Source organism: Aptenodytes patagonicus, chromosome 6 (assembly GCF_965638725.1).
Source record: "Aptenodytes patagonicus chromosome 6, bAptPat1.pri.cur, whole genome shotgun sequence".
Classification (NCBI taxonomy): domain Eukaryota; kingdom Metazoa; phylum Chordata; class Aves; order Sphenisciformes; family Spheniscidae; genus Aptenodytes; species Aptenodytes patagonicus.
The window spans coordinates 68,627,082-68,647,536 of record NC_134954.1 but is presented as its reverse complement, the minus strand read 5'-3'; the positions used below and the strand labels follow the sequence as shown (position 1 = coordinate 68,647,536).

The 20,455-nt window shown below is 36.9% G+C and overlaps 1 protein-coding gene across 9 annotated transcripts in view; it reads left to right on the top strand.

Annotated features, from left to right (window-relative positions):
- Positions 1-20,408, top strand: part of ZRANB3 (zinc finger RANBP2-type containing 3) — a 53,578-nt gene extending 33,170 nt beyond the window's left edge. For 8 of the 9 annotated variants that reach the window (XM_076343096.1, XM_076343095.1, XM_076343093.1 and 5 more), the window contains 15 exons: positions 1,525-1,696; positions 2,098-2,226; positions 3,687-3,806; positions 4,535-4,654; positions 5,173-5,352; positions 6,841-6,993; positions 7,650-8,118; positions 9,102-9,305; positions 9,984-10,075; positions 11,545-11,646; positions 14,357-14,499; positions 16,008-16,151; positions 17,034-17,427; positions 18,705-18,836; positions 19,479-20,408. In XM_076343096.1, the coding sequence (XP_076199211.1) occupies positions 1,525-1,696; positions 2,098-2,226; positions 3,687-3,806; positions 4,535-4,654; positions 5,173-5,352; positions 6,841-6,993; positions 7,650-8,118; positions 9,102-9,305; positions 9,984-10,075; positions 11,545-11,646; positions 14,357-14,499; positions 16,008-16,151; positions 17,034-17,427; positions 18,705-18,836; positions 19,479-19,577 (2,653 nt within the window). In that variant the 3' untranslated portion in view covers positions 19,578-20,408. The remainder of the gene's footprint in view (positions 1-1,524; positions 1,697-2,097; positions 2,227-3,686; positions 3,807-4,534; positions 4,655-5,172; positions 5,353-6,840; positions 6,994-7,649; positions 8,119-9,101; positions 9,306-9,983; positions 10,076-11,544; positions 11,647-14,356; positions 14,500-16,007; positions 16,152-17,033; positions 17,428-18,704; positions 18,837-19,478) is intronic. The other variant, XM_076343098.1, reaches the window with a different exon arrangement.
- The last annotated feature ends 47 nt before the right edge of the window (positions 20,409-20,455 follow it).

The window sequence follows — 20,455 nt, the reverse complement described above, 5'->3', positions numbered from 1 at the left end:
CAGTAATAATTACATAGTTTCATTTTCATATAACTTGTTTTTCTCCCTCCATCATATGCGTTTTATCAGCATTTAACTTCAAATAACATGGAAGAGTGCTATCTAATTTTCAGACGGAGAAATGCTATTTTTTCCATGGTGTTTTGACTGAATGCATCTGTAATTTTCACACCACAAGTGTGCGTGGGTACAGCATGGTTAGCTACTCAATCATAGATGATTATCTTATTTTTGGAATGCCATAAATGTAATAAAAATCAAGTTCAGGGTTTGGCAAGCTTTCAATAAATAACTTTGTCTGTATGACTTGGCTGAAACAAAACATCATGTGGTAATAAACTTGATAGGATTATTTTATGCAGCACTTTCTGTGGAAACGTTGTGGGTTTTTTTACGTAGGTGTTCATAGACACCTGTTTCTAAAGATGAGGACCAAAGTATTTCTGTGAGGTTTTGCCTGCCATTTCTTTCATATAGCCAGTGCTCAAGCTGGAGGGAGGAAACCTTTCTAAGGACAGCCATATAAATAGACCAAAGAATGGATATGAGCAAAAGATGTTGCTGTCTTCCGTCTACGTAGCATTCTGAGTGTGTTAGGCCAATACTTCACCAGTGTAGAAGTGAGTCCCTCAGCCCCTTTCCCAAATGATTACAGAACACTGTTGATTAAGCTCAGTAAGGCTTAAAAGTCTCTAAATGATGGGTTTTTAAAAAAAAGAAAAAAAATTACCAGTAAAACTACATGCTTGCAACATACTCTCCTGGCCTTGGAAAATGCTACCTGGGCTTTTCTCCAAAGGCAGCAAAATCTGCCACGCTCATTATTTTGTTATCTCTTGGCAATGTTGACAGAGAAAAGCTGCTGTTCCTGCTGTAACACTTCTTTAAAAACAACAAAGCAAAAAAAGAACAAGGAAGACTAATAAATTCTTTCTCTTTTCAACCTTTAGCTTTTTAACCTTAAACCTACTTCCTCTATTTAACCTTGCTCATTAAATAGTATTATATTTAAAGATGGTACCTTAAGCTTTAAATCCGATCTCTGTAACTAGGAGGGAATTCTCAGGGAGGGAAACAAAGGAATATTAATGGTGGTATTTGCAGCTTTCACGATAGCTTCCCTGTCAGTTGTTCCCCTCTATAATATAATAAAGAGCATTCTCATGGTGGTATATTCTTCTCATTAGTCCATTGAAACAAGAGTTATAAAATTATACCTGACACTTCTGCTTCCTGTAGAAAGGGAAGTGTAGCTGGGATGATATAGAGGACTGCATGCATCTGATGGGTGGTAATGCCTGCGGGCAGCAGTATCTGCTGGGAAGTTGAAACAGCTCTGACTTTAGCGTTGGAAGGAATCAGACAAAGCAATCATCTCTCTGGTGTAAACAGGAACACCAACTGTTGTTACCCAGCACATCTTCATAGCTAATAGTGTCGTTTAAAATTAATTATGTACTGAAGGTTTCTATTGAATTTGGAAGAGCTAGTTTTTACCCTCAGTGTTGATTTTTTAATTTTCAGGTTTTTTGGTAAAAGAACTCAATGGGACTGTAGAGGAGCTTCAAATTTGGAAGAACTACATCAACTTTTAAGTGAAATAATGATCAGAAGACTGAAGAATGATGTTCTAACTCAGTTGCCTCCCAAAGTTAGGCGACGTATTCCATTTGACCTCCCACAAGCCACAGCTAAGGTAAATTTTCCACTTTTGCTACTAACATTTGTTAGTAAACAGTAATATCTATGTATTTATATGTATGCATGTGTATTATACATAGTCACAAAGAATGTGTGAATATATAGCATAGCATCTCCATTATTCTTTTTAAAATATAACATGAAGAACATGAATATAGCAATTTCTTGGCATCAGATAAAGATAAAATTTGCTCTAATTTTAGTACAATCTTATTCCTTTCTGTCTGTCTTCCTTTCCTTTCCCTTAGATTTTGAATCCTACAGTTACTTTTAGCCAAATTTTATAGAGTTCTCAAAAGTACTCAATTCCTAAATGTTTTATGCCTGAAATGTACATGTTGAGGTAGAACACGCTTTGCACTATATATCTAACCACTAATCTCTTCTGCCAATTAGAATTTGAATGCCACTTTTGCAGAGTGGGAGAAATTAATGAGAAGTCTGAATTCAGATGCCACTGAAAGCCACTTTTCTCAGGTCATGAATCTCATCACACGCATGTATAAAGAAACAGCCATTGCCAAGGTAAGTGTGGAAGTCTCTTCTTAATATATGTAAAATACCCAGTGTGTTTTTAACTTAATAAAATTAGTTGTATTGGCCTGAATACTAGATGAGGTTGGTTGGTTTGTTTTATAATCACGACGTGGAGAAACGCTCTCTTTTTCCCTGTATGTTTGTGGAATAGGCTGAACCCCATTATAATGACCTGAGCTAAGTGTTAAAACTGTTACTGATTAGATATCCACCAAGCTGGCTGAGACTGTCCAGACGTAGTCTCCCAACAGCACTAAATGGGTCTCACAGACTGAGGGATATACTGAAGGTGGGTACTTCAGGGACGTACCTGTGTGTCGGCAGCTGCTGCAGCTGACCGAGGATGGTGCTGATGCAGCCCTTACGCAGACTGCTTTCTGTCAGTACTGGTTCTCCCCACAGATAACTGTGGAAAAACAATCCCCTCTAGCTGATCTCTTTCTGTTTTATCAATGGGACCCCATGTTCTATGTTTCCTCCTATAGTACTATAGCTTAAGATGTAAGGAAAAACAAGTTAACAACCAAAATCTTTTACATGCCTACTTTTTACCCTGCTATCAGGCTTCATTATGCTAACCTGGTTTTAGAAAAGGATAAATAAAAAAAAGTTCTGCAGGCTGCTGGAGCAGTAAGAGTTGAGAATCTGACCAACTCCTTCAAATTTTTTTCTCTTTGTCTTAAAAATATCACTGTGGTTCTGTTGCTATTTCTTCCCCACTTTTCTAGTCTCTCCCCTCTGGTAATCCATTTTCAAACAGGAAGTTGAAAGACAAAAAGGAGAGAAAAAGAAATCTGAGGACTGCTGCAGTGGGTATTGCATTAACCATTGATCACTGATGAGTTTTATTAACTGTCATCATTACTTTTAATAGCTTTTGTAAAAGGTACTGAAAATTATATTTGACACAAAAGAATTCTATGAATGTTTAAATAGAGCAATATTTTATGATTACAGTATCATGAAAGTATCAAAATTATTCTTTCAGTTTTGATATATGGTTTTATGTGGGCGCAGACACAGAAGTTCTGATTAAACAATACCTTGTCCATTTGAAATATGTGTGGGCAGAAATCAGTTTTGTTTTTTTTAAATATGGCTTAAAACATCAGATAATGATGTTGTAACTAAAAGGGGTTTTATCTACATCTTAATCTGGAAGAAGTGCCATGTAATTATGTGATCTTCTGAGGATAAATGTGGGTTTTTTTCTCTGAAGGAATGAGACAGGTTTCTCGAAGACAGAAGTTTGTGGTATTTTTTTAAACAAAATTAATTTGAATAATTTTATACTTAACAATGTTAGTGCTGATAAAATCTTAAATGGATAACAAAAAGTATGGAAATCTACCATTTTGTATTACAAGAATTGAAAGACATTAAAATAAAAAGTGTCTTTTTGAATATTTTGTATGTCTAACTAATGAAAACGCACTCTCTTACTCCAGGCAGGAGCAGTAAAGGACTATATCAAAATGATGCTCGAAAATGACAGACTGAAGTTTCTAGTTTTTGCTCATCACTTAAGCATGCTTCAAGCCTGTACAGAGGCAGCTATAGAAAATAAGGTAATGATTTAACAAATGTGCCCACAAATTTAACTTCAGACTTTACGAATACATATGAGCTGTGTTTGAATTCAGTAGAACTACCTGTGTGTACAGGAATTTATGAATTTTAAGTATATACAGATCCGTGCCACTGGATTAAAAGGGATCGTGTGGTTTTGAAGAACTCGTTGGTATTTAAGGATAATGTAAGCGCTCATATCTGGTATGATACTTTATTATTATTGAATCAATGTCGTAGGCAGTTGTTTCCCAAGTTTTTCTACAAATGTGCTTCTTTTTTTTTTTTTTAACGGAACACTATCATCTCACATGAACGTTTAATTCAAAGCAGTAAAAATGTTTGCAAACAACCTTCATATTATTTTGATCATGGACTCTCAACCATTGCTGGGGAATGGTGGCTAACTTTGCTATTTTATATTGTTATTATTTTGCAAATGCTTGGAATTTCAATAAATCATGTCAGGGAAATCAGATTCTTCTGCAGAGTATTCCATTTTAAGATCCCACGTTCCTTCTGTCGTCTTTTGTAAAGTACTAAGTCTACACTTCTCTAGATAGAGGCTTAATTGTAAATCAAAGGGCAAAAGAGTACTGAATGCATCCCTATCCCCATGATAGGAATAGATCATATGTTTTCATATTTTCATTGGGGGACAGAGGATGATTTGGTCCAAAAACGGACACTGACAATGTCATTTTGTCTCTATTATGATATGTTATAGGTTCGCTACATACGAATAGATGGAAGTGTTCCTTCCGCAGAAAGAATACATCTTGTTAATCAGTTTCAGAAGGATCCTGATACCCGGGTTGCTATTTTGAGTATTCAGGCAGCTGGTCAGGTAGGACAAAAAAGAAAATATGTGAAATAAGTAACTTAAAGAATATAGGTACTAAAGTCATTGCTGACTGAAGTCATTTACTGAAGGCAATTTATCTTTATGCAATGTGTCTTTTGTAGACTCGTGTATTCATTTTTTTTGCACTAATCATGTTAACTGTTTTAAGCCTCTCTTGAAATTACTTGAGCAAAATCAAGATAAGCAGCAGCATCTCATTCTTGATTAATTAGTAAAAACTCCGTTTCCTTAAAAGTACCAGATTAATAAGAAATAAATGTTACTTCCATAATGAAAAGCAGTATGCAATCTTTGCACAATATTGAGGTTTTTTTTTTAATCTTATATCTATCTGAGGCCCAAGGAAGAAATCGGTGTAATAGGCCCATCTGCTGTCAAGATGGTCCTTCTTATTTCCATATAAAAATGTCCTGTACAACCTTTAGCTTTCTTTTACTTCAGATATTCAGTTGTTTGTGTGTGAAATCTTTTTTCTAAAATGCATCTACTTATTTGTTTAGGGTTTAACTTTCACTGCTGCTACTCACGTTGTGTTTGCTGAATTATATTGGGATCCAGGCCATATTAAGCAAGCAGAAGACAGAGCACACCGAATTGGGCAGTGCAGTTCTGTGAATATTCACTTCCTTATTGCAAAAGGAACAATGGATACTCTGATGTGGGCAATGCTGAATCGCAAGGTATGTGTGGAATAGATCTGAATAATCAAGAACTCGCTGTGGTTAAGACAGCACTTATGTGCGTGTGCCAAATAACTTTCTTGCTTATCTGGAGCACTGTCCTACTATAAGACAAATTGATACACCTAGAACTGCTAATCATTAAGATGTCCACGTCTGTTCCAAACTAGTCTTTTCTAGCTTTTTGCTCTCCATTTAAGATCCAAAGATAAATAAGGTAACTCTCTGCCGAGATGAATGGGATGGTTCACATCTACAGGAGATCATTGCTTTATCTTCCTCCTAGCTTTTTATTGCTGTGGTTGTTCAATTTACAATTTTAAGGTTTTCTGCACAATAATAACAGCTAGAGTTTTTTGGCTTTGTTTTGGGTTTTTTTTTTTTTAATTGGATGAATTTTGTGCCTTACTAAACTTCATTTCTAGAGGCAGAAACATTCTTAAATAATTCTTCTTCATCAGACCCAAGATTACAGTAATCTTATCTTCTGTTGCCATTTTCAAGCATTACCCAGTCCTTGTTAGGAGGAGTAATTCCATCCTGCTTTCTTTCCTTACTTGGAAGATCTTGGAGATTTCACAGGACTAAGAAAAAATAATTTGGCTGCTTTGCTTTTGTGACCTTTTTGTAGCCTTTGATACCATTCATTAGTGTCTTGTTTTGATAACTGAGGTGTGTTTGTATTCTGTCAGCTCTTGTTTTCTGACATTTCCAGAAGTGTCAACGTAGAAGGAACTGCCTTTTAAACTCTAGTTGTCAGAATTGTTTGAGATTGTGGTTACACAGGGTTTCTTCTGATGCAAATGCCGACTTATGGTGGTTGTTCCTGCTTTTGGCTACCCCTGTGTTGTAGTGGTGCAATTGTTTGTGTCCATACAGTTAGTAGAGAAACTGATAACCGTTTTTTTTGCCAATGTATTCCTCTCCTGCTGAAAAGTAATCACAGCTTAAAGAATCTAGGTGCTGCAAACTGTATTTGACGTTCAGCTGGGGAATGAAACTCTGTATTCTAATTCCTGTTGGTACCTCTGAAAAAATCTGAGTTAGTCCAGTACATTAAGAGTCTCCTTAAACATGACACAGATGTGGTCTCAGTAATTCACCAACAATTTACTGTACAAGAGTTCTTTCACTCAACTGCTTTCAATTAATTCTGCCTTTGTTTCCACGTACCAAGCAAAACGTGTAAAGACTGTAAGAGGTGTACACAATGTATATATTCTCATTTAACTTCAATACTAACATTTTGTATACACCTTTTCACAAGTCGTAGTGTGTTAAATACGCTACTCACTGTTATTTTTGCAGAAAAGGCTGCTGGAAGAGGAATAGTTTTAATCACGGAAGCTATTTTGAATTACTACAGTTTCTTACTTTGCAAATGGTGAATTAAGTTTGCAAGGGAAGCAAATTGAGTGAATATAGGTAAATAAATTTGTTACAACATGTGAATTCCTTGGAAACTTTATGCAAGTCTTCTTTCTGCAGGCCAAAGTTACAGGCAGCACCTTGAATGGCAAGAAAGAGAAAATGCAGGCTGAAGAAGGTGATAAGGAGAAATGGGATTTTTTGAGTTTTGCTGAGACCTGGACCCCAAATGAAAGTCTAGAAGATCCCAAAAATGAACTTTTATTTACACATGTAAGACTCAAAACTTATGTTTTTCTTTTTTCTTTCATTTTTAAAAAAAATTACAACCATTGTTCACTTAAGCTTTCTGCGCACTGCAGATTTTACTAATGGAGAAACAATAAATAAGTAGGAAAGAGTAATGTAAATTCCATTTTAAAAGTTAGGTGAAGTTGGGGAAAGTGCTCTGCTGGGTATAAATATCATCTACAGGCTTCCGATGGGTCCTTATGTTTTGTTTAGGTGACTGACCCACCCTCAGAGTCAGATAAGACCAAATAATTTCTGTTTAAATTACATCTTTATTAACTGTACTGAATTTAATTGGCTATTATTTTAAAAACAATGTTTTAAAGCCTTTCCTTGTAATAGGCATCATCAGAAAAAGGCACTTAGCATACCAGTTCTGTGTATTTGTTTTCTGGCAGTGCTATTTCAGAATTTTCATGAGAATATTGAAAATACTTTTTACAAAAGAGAAGAGGAATGTTGAATTGCTTTTTCTGCTAGCTGTTTGTTCTTCAAGGAAGATATCTTTTATTTCCATCTCCAAAGTAAAAATAGCTTCTTGTGTTAGAGTAATATTAATGGAGAAAAATCGTAATTTTAACAGCTTCTGATGCAGTAATTATAAGCGGGGGTTTACGTATTTGTTTCCTTTTTCCTAGTTTGAAAAGGAAAGACAGCATGACATACGTTCTTTCTTTTCCCCAAAATCCTCCACTGAGAAGAAACACAAAATATTTTCTGGTAATGAATCATTACATAATGATTCAGAATCTTCTGAAGTCACAAAAGAAGAGGATGCGGAGAAGAGCAGTGAAAACCTGGATTCCACAAGAATAAGTGACGTGGATACAATTTGTCATGAAAGTTACTGTGAACCTGAAGCTAAAAGAGCAAGAAGCATAAGTGGATCAACTCCAGTCAACTCCAGTAAGAAAAAGAAAACATCTTTGACTGGAAAAAAGCCCTCTTTGTTTTCAGAAAAAAACAATGAAGTCTTTCCTTGTGGCTTAAATACTTCAAGCAAAAATACGGCTTTAAATAAAGTTTGGCACTGTAGTGTTTGCAGTTACAGTAATAATGAATTGCTCCCTTACTGTGAAATGTGCAATTGCCCGCAAAGCAGTAATGGTAAGTGACCTGTGCTGCAGAGAAAAATACGCATTTTTTTGTTGTGATTAGTTTCAGAAAATACAGTATTTTTGAATATATGAATATACACAAATCCAGGCAAAATATGAAGAATGGCATCTTTAAGTGAACAGATACCCGTTAAGTGATCCTTCTTAATTTTGCTTTCCCCAAGGATCTTTTACATGATTCTAGTTGGAAACAAATGGAAAATTCAGGTAAAGGTTAACAGCATATATATTCTTCCTCACTGAATTTATACTCAGTTTTCTTTGCAGCAAATGTAGCTTTCCTTTTCCTTGAGGTTTATGGTTATTCTGAATCTAATTGAATGGCAAACTTTTTCTCTACCTGCCAAAAGTAAATGGTGTGGTATAGTTGTTTTATTAACTTGGGTATTGTATATTTGTCGTGAGAGACATTACCTGGAAAATATGGCATTTCTTGCTCCAACAGGTCAGAGTAGATGTCCTTTATTAAATTTATTTAATCTATCTGGAAACTTAATAAAACATTTTTATAAATCTATCCCCATATTTGCCATTTCAGTTGCAAAGGAAGGAGTAAGGTTCTTATTTTTATTTTTTTTTTTAATTATTATTTTATTTAAGTCTCTGTGCTTGTTCAAGTAAGGACAACTTCTGAATTTCACAAGTATAGATCAATGCCTGGAAAACTTCTTTGTGTGTTTATGGTATACAATAACTGTATATAATAAAGAATTGCTAGCTGCATTATTTATTGCGTATATTTTGACATTAAGCTGGGTGCATGAAACTGCATAAATGCAAAACTTTGTTCCATGTGTTTATTCTCCTAATATTAAAGGTAGCTCTAATTTCCGAAGTGGTTGCACCATTAGAGAATAAAATGCAGTTTCTTTGTATTTCAATTATAGTCCTGTCTCCAGACGTATGTTGATTAGGGGTTCCTGTTTGTACGGGTAGCATAAATAATTGCTTTTCTTGTTTCTTCCTCTATAGTCGAGAGAAATTGTGAAGCTCCCACTAGCCAGACTGAGGAAGATGTGTCAAAGGACTCCAGAAGAAATGAAGAAAGCGCAGTGTGCAATGCTGAAGATAAAAGAGAAGATTTTGGGGAAAAGGTGACCCAGCAATTTGTTGAAATCAGCGAACAAGAAACTGTTGAAATTGAAAATGAAGAAAGTGAAAAAAAGTGTGGAGAAGGTAAAGCGGGACTCTTATGAAAGAAAGATTATACCCCGTTGCGAAACTGTATTAAATGCCTCTGGCATGAAAAATAACTTTTAAATAAAAACCTACACATCTGAAAGACAGACAGAAGTACATACACTAGCACGTGACTTTCTCGTTTTAGTCTGGAATGTTTATTGAATTTTGATGATGGATAAACCAAGCCTTTCCATACAATTCCTGAAGCAATACAGAGTTTTTGGCTGACATAAGAACTATGTCAAACTAGCAACTGTGAACCTGTATAGTTTTATTAAAACTTATGATGGCATGTACTTGTGTTCAGGACAGCCACAGGCAAAACAGATGATAGATAATTCAGGAGAAACAGAAAAATAAAATACACAAATATCTTAACAGCTTGCTGCTTGAGCTGTGTATCTTATTATGTTGTTCTGGAATTAGATACAGAATCCTCATGTGGTATATATTCTCCTGGGTTTTGTTCCATGATTGCTGAATATTTGAAGGAAAAAAAAAAGTGAAGATTTACAATGTTCATACGAAAATGTGTTTGCATGTACACCAAATTGGGGAATTTCACAAATAACTTCTTAAAAACATGTATAATATTATTTTTAATGTCTAAGTAGATGGAATGAAATGAGTGAAGAAAAAAATTTCTAATGTCAACATTGTTTCTCTTCATAGGAGATGTAGATAAATCAGACACGTTTCCAATATATGATGGGCTTATGTTTTGTGCAAGCAGAAATACTGATAGAATTCACCTCTATACAAAGGTAAACCTGAAATACGCATGTTTATTATCATTTTAAAATTACAAACTAAAATGTTGTCCTATGAAACATGTATGTATACTTTCATTTGTTATATTTTTATATAAAAAGACTAGTATTTTTGTATTAGATGATATGTATAAAAATTAGGTAGTTTATAATTCTAGTTCTTTTTCTCAGTGGAATTGAGTAATAATTCCCTAGATATATAACTTCTAACACTTCTCTTAGCTTACAAAATGGGGCTAATACATTAGATGTATGGTCAGATCATCTGTTAGAAATGCAAGTGATAGTTGTTTAAGATTCCTTTATTTTATTATAGTGTCTTATCACAAAATATTTTTAATAGGAGAACATTCAAAATTAAAATAAAAATGACAGTGAATCTTTACAGACTAAGTAAATAAAATATTGTCACCACGGTTTCAGAAAGCTAGATATTGGTGCTGTATATAAGTCAGTAACTGCCTGAACAAAACACATTATCATTAATCTGCAATCATGATGAGAGTACAGAAACTAGCAGTTTTCAAGGGGGAATCAGAACTTTCCAATTCCTTCTTTTAAGGGATAGAAAAGTTCACTGAGAAGATTTCTTCAAAGCTACTGAATTGAGTCAGTGTATTCAGGTGCAACTGCAAAGCATCGCAAATAACTGAGGACAAGTCTTTGAGATAATACATTTTTATTAGGCTAACTGATACAGTTGGGAAAAAGTTAGAGAGTGTCCTCTTGTATCTGAAAACTTGTTTAATATGCTTAAAATGTACACTGCTTCCTAGCTTCATACATTTTACTCTAAGACAAAATTGCATTTTGGATGGTATTTGGGCAACTGTGTATTGGTCTGGGGTTTTTTGGCTTGGATCAGAATTTCACTATGCCAAATACTGCAGAAAATCTTTCTGCTGAACCATGAGACACTGGGGAATTCTGCTTTGATTCCTTCTCTCGAATGTGTTTGAATCATCAGTAAGTTCCTGGGTCATATGTACCCACTGGGACAACTTGTTCCTTAAAAATTAAGTGGAGTAGCGCTTGTTCAGACATTTAAAAAAAAAAAAAGTATAATAAACAATGCTCTGTCTAAGATTCTGATTTTAAATTGTAATGAAGTGACATTCTCCAGTCTACAATCATTCATTTCCCTTGGAAATTCAGTCAAGAGGATTATAATTTCAGTTTCTTAATTTAGGGCAGTTTGTGTGTCAATTTGCAAAGAAAAAAATTCAGATATTTTCAAAGTTAAAATTTTCATCCTGTTTACTTTTAGATATATTAATGTGAATCCTTGTTTCTTGCATCGGTGGTATTATCGTACATCTGTGGCTTTTTTTTTTTTTCTGGAAAGATCTTACCTCAAGGGACTAAATTTAATAGGAAGGGAAGATAATTCTCTTGAAATAGATAACTTTTTTTTCTAGATTGTGCTACATTGCATCTGTAAACAAAACTGTTTGCTTGTCTAGGATGGTGAACCACTGAATCATAATTTCATTCCATTGGACATACAGCTGGATAACTGGGAGGATTTACCAGAGACTTTCCAGCATAGACAAAATCGTTCATCGGTAAGAACAAATTCTACTGGCACAGTAAAATATTATTAAATATGGAGTGCTTTGACTTATTTTTTTTAAATAAACGTGTAACACTTCCAGGCCTTGGGATCTAGGCACAGTTTCATCAGTGCAAGCAGATCTTATAAATGTTGATGTGAATATTAATTATGCAGTCTGTTACTTTGGCAAATTATCATGCCTCCTGTTAACATTTCGGTAGATGGAATCAACCAGGCATCATTTAATTTCTCATTTACAGGATTAGTAACTAACATTCATAAGTCAACAAAATAGCATTTTAAAGGTTATGAATTAAATGAGGCACATTATGAATAAGAATGTGCTAGATTGATTCAGAGCTGTAGTTCTGAGCAGGCCTCCACTCTCACTTCTTCCTTTGGTCTTCTAACAACGTTCAAAGCAGTGTGGGGCAGAGCTCCACTGAGACATGTAGCTTCAGTTGATTCAGTAATAAAGATCACATTCATAATGGTGTTTGAGGAGAACATTAACACTGTAAACCCAAGTAGTCAAGTAAGGAAATACAGAATTTGAATTGGCTGTGCATTATCTGCTTAACATAGTTTTCTTAACTGTTTTGTCCATTTAAAGAGAAATATAATTGGGAAAATCAGATTCTATCGTGTAGGAACAAAACTGATTTTTTGGTAGGTTCTCCAGCAAGGCTGGAACTTAAATTCGTAAGTCAGATACCTGACTGATTCAACCAACAGTTTTGTGAAGCAGCTAATGAGTGGGTAACACAAATGTTGCCAAAGGGTTTCAAAGCTATTTGCTAGATTGAAAAGACAAGTTAAAAATCCCATGTTTGTGGGCAGGGGGTGGCACTGCCTTATGGAACTTCCTGTCCCTCAGCCTTCTCCTCTAGATTAGAAGATCCATATTAGTAAATGCTCCCAAAAAGAATCAGGGAGATGATACCTTCTTGTTTCTGTTTCCATTATATCCTGCCATTTCATTGACTTCTTTCTTCCTTGCTCCGACTCTGAGGAGGTGAGACTCATCTGTACACCTCTACATTTGCCATGTACAAGTACCTCAAGGAGAAAAAGAAGATCATTGGCATGTCATGATCTTGAAGTATGGAAGTTTGTTCCTGGATAAAGCTGAAGTCACAATTAAGTCCTTACTTCACAATGTACTTATTCTTCCCATAGTCCGTGTTCAGAAACAACGTGATACTCACTGCTATAGGTAGTTACGAGTCAGTGAGGAAAAGAGTGGAAAACCAGAATGGGAAAAAACCCACAACCCAAGCCACTTGTTCAGTTGTCATATTGTTACTCCCATTTGTTTTCTGTTGTAGAGATGAGGGTGGGATGAAATAATTTTCCCCCTACACACACCCTAAAGCAAGCAGTCATGTTATAAATTCTAAATTCCTATGTAGGAGCAGTTTTTCCTTCACTTCCTCATTGTCCCGTGGTTATAGTTATTCAAGAAATCAATTAATCCTACTGGTCCTGTCAGTTTACAGCATCAAAGTTTTGGGTTTTTGGGTTTTTTTTTTTTGTGGCTTCCCAGCCTGTAAAAAAAATACTAGATTCAGTACCAGAAATGAAGTTCTTCGGAGCCACTTTATTTTAATATACTTTCAAATTCTAAATGCAAAATAAGGAAAGGTGATGAATATTATGATCTGTTCTCAATTTCCTTTCTGGAATACTTTTTTAAACAGTTCATCTGTTTTTCCTCAGGATCCTGTGGTGATGTAAATTTGAGATTACTGTGAAAGATGATGAATTGCAGGTTAAACTGCTCAAAAGTGTGGCCCTTTGAATATTTTGATGGTAAAGCATGTCTCTACTTGCTAGTCAGATCTTTGTGCGCTGAACTGAAATGCCACAGAAAAGCGGATGGCAGTATTGCCATAAAAACAGATGTGTAATTAAGATAATTTGGAGATCTGGCTTCTCATGTCATTAATTGCTAATTTACTATAATAATTTTTATTACGTATGTTTTTCTGACACTGTATTACTGTAAAGGAATATAATGACCTCGAAGCAAGTATGTCAGTGATTCTGTTAAAATTTTACAAGTTGGAAAACTTTTGTGAGAAATGGACTAACACCTGGTTGAATTGAACGGCTCTTCCAATTTACCTGTAGCTAAACCTTCCACACTGACATTAGGGGCTGTACGCTACAGATTGTTAGTCCAGTGTTAAGCATGTAGCAGAAGGTTAGAGCAAAGAAGAAAGGTTGTCCGTAAACCCAATTATAAATGCCGTTCAAGTAATGGGACTAAACTTTCCTTTTCTGAGAGGCCTGCTGCAACAGGGAGAATGGCCGCTGTAAGAAGAACACTCTTTTGCGTGTCTGTTTTTCCCATCGGCAAAGTCTTGCTTACACAAGAAAGGTTTACCTGAGGCTTTATCAAGAAACCTTTCTGCTGTTGCTACACCTTAGATTAGTAAAGGCCATTTCTGGCCTTATTTTCTACTTTCTGGATCAACACGCCTATTGTAGCAGAACCGTTATTTTAGACAATACCAGAGCTGTCAGAGTTCTTCAGCAGGTGGGGGGGGTGTGTGTGTGTGCAGCTTGTATGAAAAATGACTTCAAGGGACTGTTTCTGATAATACCAGCTGTTTTCATCCAGTTTTGAACGTATTAATTCATAGCACTCTTCCACTGTCATTAAATAGTCCTGTGTAATGCCTGTCATGCTGCTGACAAATAGCATTCTCTACCAGATACTGAGGTTTGTGAAAGAATGGAGTCATCTAACAGCAATGAAACAGAAGATTGTCAGAAAAAGCGGTCAGATATTTTGTAGTCCTATTCATGCTGCAGAGGAGTTGTCTAAAAAGCAGTCAGTGGGCAGCAGCACAAAAAGGTATGTGTTTTTAATTTTTTATCATCTTACTAGTGGCTGCAGGAAGTTTGATGTATTGAATGTAACTTTCAGTGGAATGATACTGAGACTGTGAACTGGTAAGAAGTAAAACTTCTTGAATTAACTTTATTAACAGATGATTGCTTGTTGCATAGTGACAAACGTAGGCAACCAAGCACATCAGTAAATCTGTTGGAATGGAAGTGTCTGCTTCCCTGTCCGGCGCTGTGCTGCATTCAGCAGCTGTTCTGGCTTTGCTGCATTGCATATTTAAGCACCTGGAACTTGCCAGAGATTTTTGAGGAAAAATCATGACCTCAGGGACTCAAAAGAAAAGTAAGGTCAAAAAATCTTGCTGGTTTTCCCCACGTGGAAGCAGGAATAAATCATTAGTTGCCATCAGTGATATAATGCTTTATTCATAATTCACAGCCTACTCCAACCCCTTCCGATACTCATTTTTTCTTTAAGCAATTCTGTTCTCTGTGGATGACATTTCTCAAAACTATTGTTTTCCTTGCTGGGTGTCACTGAAAAGGGCTAGTGTTTAATCCTTGTTAAAAATCTAAGTTTACCTTTTTTCCACTTTCTTTCCTTTTTCTGATACGCTGTCTTCCCTGACAGACATTTGCAGCTTCAGTGTTGTCATTGCTCTCCACAAAACTTCTCACGCGTACAGGTTAACTCACCAAGGTGCCTCTGCAAACTATCTAAAACCTTTTTATTCCTCTCAGTCCCTACTGTTAAATTCTCCAGAGTGACTCTATTTTGGCTGTAGGTAAGAATTCAAGTAAGTAAATAGAGTTTGTAATTCCAGTAGTATAAGGAGAACCAGCAGGTAGTAAATGTTTCTTAACCTGTTGCCGGATTGTTTCCTTCCATAAAATGTAGGACAGATCTAACTGTGAACCGTGTTAGAAAATCTACTGTAACCTACAGTGGTCTTCTAAGGTAGTGTATAGGGTTTGCCATATGTATAGTACAGAGAGGTGTACTTATGAGAAGCTGTCTGATCATTCTTCCAAAAACCACTATTCAGAGTGAAGCGATTTTAAGAGTTTTACTTAAGCGCAGTGGTGGTTTGTATGTTTTCACATTAAAATAAAGAAGCGAGTTCAAACGTAACTAATGGAGCACGGAGTCCTCCAGAGCTTGTCAAGCTTCCTGCATTAGCTAGAGTATCGGTGAGACTTCACCTAACTGAAACAAAATGGCTTTCAGATTTTGCTGTCAGGCAATACCAAATTGCTCTCATTTTCATATCGGTATACACAAAACAACTTATCTGCTGCTTAGAGCTGAATCTGGTTTTTGAAAAAGGTATCTGATGTAATATGGAAGTATTATGGTGAAATACGTTTTCCCAAACTTCATTCATTTCTCATCCGGGAAATGAGGAATGTCTCAAGAGAATATGCCGTGCCAATCTTGCTGCAGCCAAGAGTGAATATTCTTTGAGGGAGATTGTTCCCTTTGTAGTATATTGACAGAATTTTGAATTATCTTAGGTATGTGACCAAGGAGGATGTAGCAGCAGCCTCACTTAGCAAAGCTAGCAGCAGCGGGGGCAGCGTGCGCCTCATCTCTAAAGAAAGTGGGGTTTGTCTGAAGAACGAAAATGCTTCTATTGGACAGTCGGGTCATTCCACAAAGTAAGTTCATTAATGCAATAAGGTGATTAAGCTGTTTCTCCACAGATTTTTTTTTTAAGGTAGCAAAATTACTTGTTATGAGTGTTTACCCTGCTGAAGTACAGTGTTTAGATGAGAAACTTGCTGTAGTGCTAATGAGCTATGTTTTATTCTTACAACAATTTAGTTTACATCCGTTGTCTGCTGATATAGCTGCTAATTAACTGAGTCTGATTAAAACGAAACAAGAAAATAGTTACACAATTCAGCTAAGGAAAAAAGAACGTTAGCTCAGACCCGCTTGTGAGGTCAGCAGCAAATTGGGGACACCAAATTTTCTTCTATTCTGCCTCAAAATTTAGAAAAAGGGAGAAAAGAACATGAAAATTCTAGACAGAAAATGCCCTTTTAAAAAATTCTATTAAACAAGCAGTGTGTATCCTGCCTGGAGGTAAGCCTTGTTTAGAGCAGGAAATCGATAGGTAGCTGTGAAGGTTGCGCAGAGAAACCAGGATGATTCCTTTGACTTTTTTACTTCTGTTAAAGAGGGAGCTGAAACATTTTACGTTTATATGTGTACATGCCTGATAGAAACCACCATTTCTTTATAAATACAGCATTATTTCAGCTGATACTACATTTACACATGTACACTGAATTAAGATGTGCAAAAGAAAAATCTGTCTGTTGTATTGTCAAATTTTGTTTAAATGGAAACGTAAACCAAGTAGATGATTTGCACTGTGCAGGTATCAATCTGAGCAAGATATTATTGCAACTGAAATTGGTATTTCAGAGCATAAAGGATATCTAATGGAAATATATAGTGCATAAAAAAACCTACTGAATTCTGTTGCTGATTACCTCCTTTATTAACAGCTGTACTTTGTTTTCTGCAAACAGGTTGCTTTCAGAAAATGGAAAAGGCCTGTCAGTTCTTCATTCCGAGCAGACTGAAGCCGAAGGCTCCTCCCTATCCAAAGGCTATTTGCAAGCCTTGGACAGCCAAGGGAACCCACTCTGTCTCAGCTGTCAACAGCCAACGGCTCAGCTTGACCCAGGCTGCCAGGCCCGTGCTTGGGACACACGATTCTGCTCTCATGCCTGCCAGGAGGACTTCTCGATTCGCTCTAGTCAGAGCTACCTTCGGACTAAAGTGTTTGAAATTGAACACGGTGTTTGCCAGTTTTGTAATCAAAACGCCCAGGAGCTTTATCTCAGCATCAGAGATGCACCCAAGAGTCAGCGTAAGAAACTTCTGCAGAGTTCTTGGATGTCTCACCTCCCACTTGGGCAGGTAATACTACTGGGTTTTAAGCAGTAACAGCTAATCTATGTATTCCTGTAGCAGATAGTTCAGAGAAATCCAAAATGTTCTTCTTACAGGTTTAAGATCAAAGGCCTAACCTAGCACCAACAACAGCGTAAGAAAAAGCAAAATCTTAAACACAAAAAACCCCAATGTCTTCTACCACATTTTTCATTGCTAAAAGGCACAGGCTTCAGAATTCGGATTCCTTAAGGATGTGAATATCGCAGTCAGATTTACTTGAAATGCACTTTGTTAACAAACTTTCTGGCTATAAAACAATTTAAGAATGGTTGTGGTCTAGAAGTACTAGGTTATTCCGACTTTGCAGTATGTTTGGTAGGAGCTTAACAAAAGCCAGTTGTCACAGCTCCTCTCAGTATCGCCTCAAAGTGCATTAAAACTACCGCTGTCCTTCCATGGTTGTGACTGCTTCTTTGCTGATTTGAAGGCAGTAGAGGAGGGAGGGAGAACGTTCCTATGTAAAGTGGTATTTTTATTCAGAAACTAAAGTGCTATTTTATTTTCTGCTGCAAAGTTGAAATTCTGCTTCAGAAGTTACTGGTTCCAAATTGTTTAAATAAATTCTTCAGACATCCATTTAAGCTTGCAAAAGAGGGAAAGAAAAAAAAAAAAGTCGCTTACCATCGCTGGTCGTATGTGTGAGATCAGCTTTGCTGCTTGCAGCTTTTTAAAATGTGGTGGTGTGCATCCAAAAGACTGAGCAGTCTTGTGGAGCGGGGTTTCCTTACAGCCTTCTGAGTGAAGGGCGCTCTGGGTCTGTTACCTTTTTGAAAGCTGACATAGGGCTTTATCGCCTGAGGTTTCTCAGAGCTCGTTATTACAATTCCTGCTCTCTCGATCAAAAACTTAAATGACAAATACCTAGTCGGAGTCCACTTCTTCAAGCTGTTGCACATTTTTTACTTGTCTATGTTTGTTTTTAATATCAGCACTTGATGTTGATAAAACGACATTGAAGATAACTTACTGTACCAATCAAGAAAACTGAACCTTTCATTCTGTCCTTCCTTGATCCGCTGCCAGATGCCTCAGCATGCTGCAGACTAGGTGAAAATAGGCTAACTAAAATTACAGTTGTCCAGTGGGAGTAACAAAAAAATGCTAACGCTTACTTTCTTTCTCTTGTTGAAAACTATGAATAGCTACTTCCCTGAATTATTTTCTTGTTCTTACGGTAGAACATCTATGTAGTTGAGAAGGAGTATCTAAGGCTTCCAGTGTCATGTCCTTTGTTACTGCAGCTGAATGAAATTGTAACAAACCCGACAGAAGGCCAGTTCTGGCAGGCGGACCATATCAAGCCCGTTTACAGTGGAGGAGGACAGTGCTCCCTGGAAAACCTTCAAACTCTGTGTACAGTCTGCCACAGAGAGGTCAGTATGGTATGGTCGGAAACCCTCACCCTCTCACGCGGAAATGTCATGGACCGTGCACCAGGGCAGTGTGGATCACATCACAGAAGTATTTTGGGCACAGGGACCCCTAGAGGGTAACGTAGCCTGACCCCGGGCTCAGAGCAGGGCTAGAGTCAAAGTCAGAGCGGGTTGCTCAGCACTGCCCTGTGCAATCCTGCACTGTCTCACCCTGGTCAGCACCTGCCCATCCTCAGGGTGAAACCTCCTCCCGTGTCCCACGGGAATGCCCCGGGCAGGGCTCTGTGCCAGTGCTGCCTTGTGCCCCTGGGGAGGGCCCGGCTCCCATAGCTCCTGCCCCTCCTTTAGGCAGTAGGAGACTGTAATGAGGTTCCTCCTCTGCCCTGTTGTCCCTGGCTGAACAACCCCCGTCTCCCAGCCTCTCCATCCCATACAGTGAAGATGAAAGGTAGCATTAAACTGTTGCGATACAACAGTTTCCTCACGATTTGGGAAAATGTCACCTCGATAAACATTTGCATTTTATTATGTTGTCTGCTGCAAAATTAGACTGAAGTTTAACTGTGGGCTAATGCTTTCCATCGAGCACACTGTTGCCAAGTAACAATACTTACGGAATGGACCTATCTTTCTCTCTTGCAGAGAACTGCAAAACAGGCCAAGGAAAGAAGCCAGATGAAGAGACGTTCTTTAGCTACGAAGTACGGCTGTGATATCACCAAATTTTTTGTGAAGACTTAAAATGCAAAATATATTCAGTTACATTACAACTCAGAAACCAGTACAGTCACACAGTTTTCCTCATGCACTGATTTAAAAAAAAAAAAAATCTCTGTAGTCTATCATGCTGTTGGTAGAGGGAAGAAAATATGGAATTAAATCCAAGAAATCATTTATAACACTGATTGTCAGAGGGCCTTGGGCGAGTGCATCCAAGGTACTTGATCATGGTTATATTTTTAGGACCCTGTGGTTTAAAGCTGAATCTGTGTGGAACCTTACTGCAATTTTGAAGCATTACTGTTTTCCTATTACAGCGTAGTTATAGCTGCAAGAACTTGAGGAAGTTCTGTTGAAACTTCCATCAGTCTTAGAGGGTTCAGTTGTATTGGGGACATTTGGACCAAGAAGATATCTTAGTTTAAATTCTTTTCTTTGGTCGCATACCGAAATTACTGGAGAAAATACAGGCTCTGATATCTGTTATGACAAAAATAGCATGAGTGATTTGTCTCTTCTAAAACTGCCTCATAGCTACAAAACATAGCAACAGGAGCCTTGGGAATGCTCTGATCAGCCATGACAGGCCTAGTCGTGGCACTGGGCCTGACTTACAGGACTTCGACAGTTAGAATTAATGTCTATTGAAATCCCATTTTACTTAAACCAGCTTGTATTAAAAACCTATTCATGATAGGGAACAATAAATATTAGCTATTATCTCATCAAAGGTAGTTTCTGGCAAATGCTACAGGTGCATTCTCCTTAACAAGATTGCAGAGATGCTGGTTATTTTGGACTGTTTATGGGGCTTTCTTTATGGTTAGTTCAAATAAATACATTTCTCTTTTTCCTGGTGATCTCTTTTTTTTTTTTAATGCTTTATCAGTCTCTCCCCC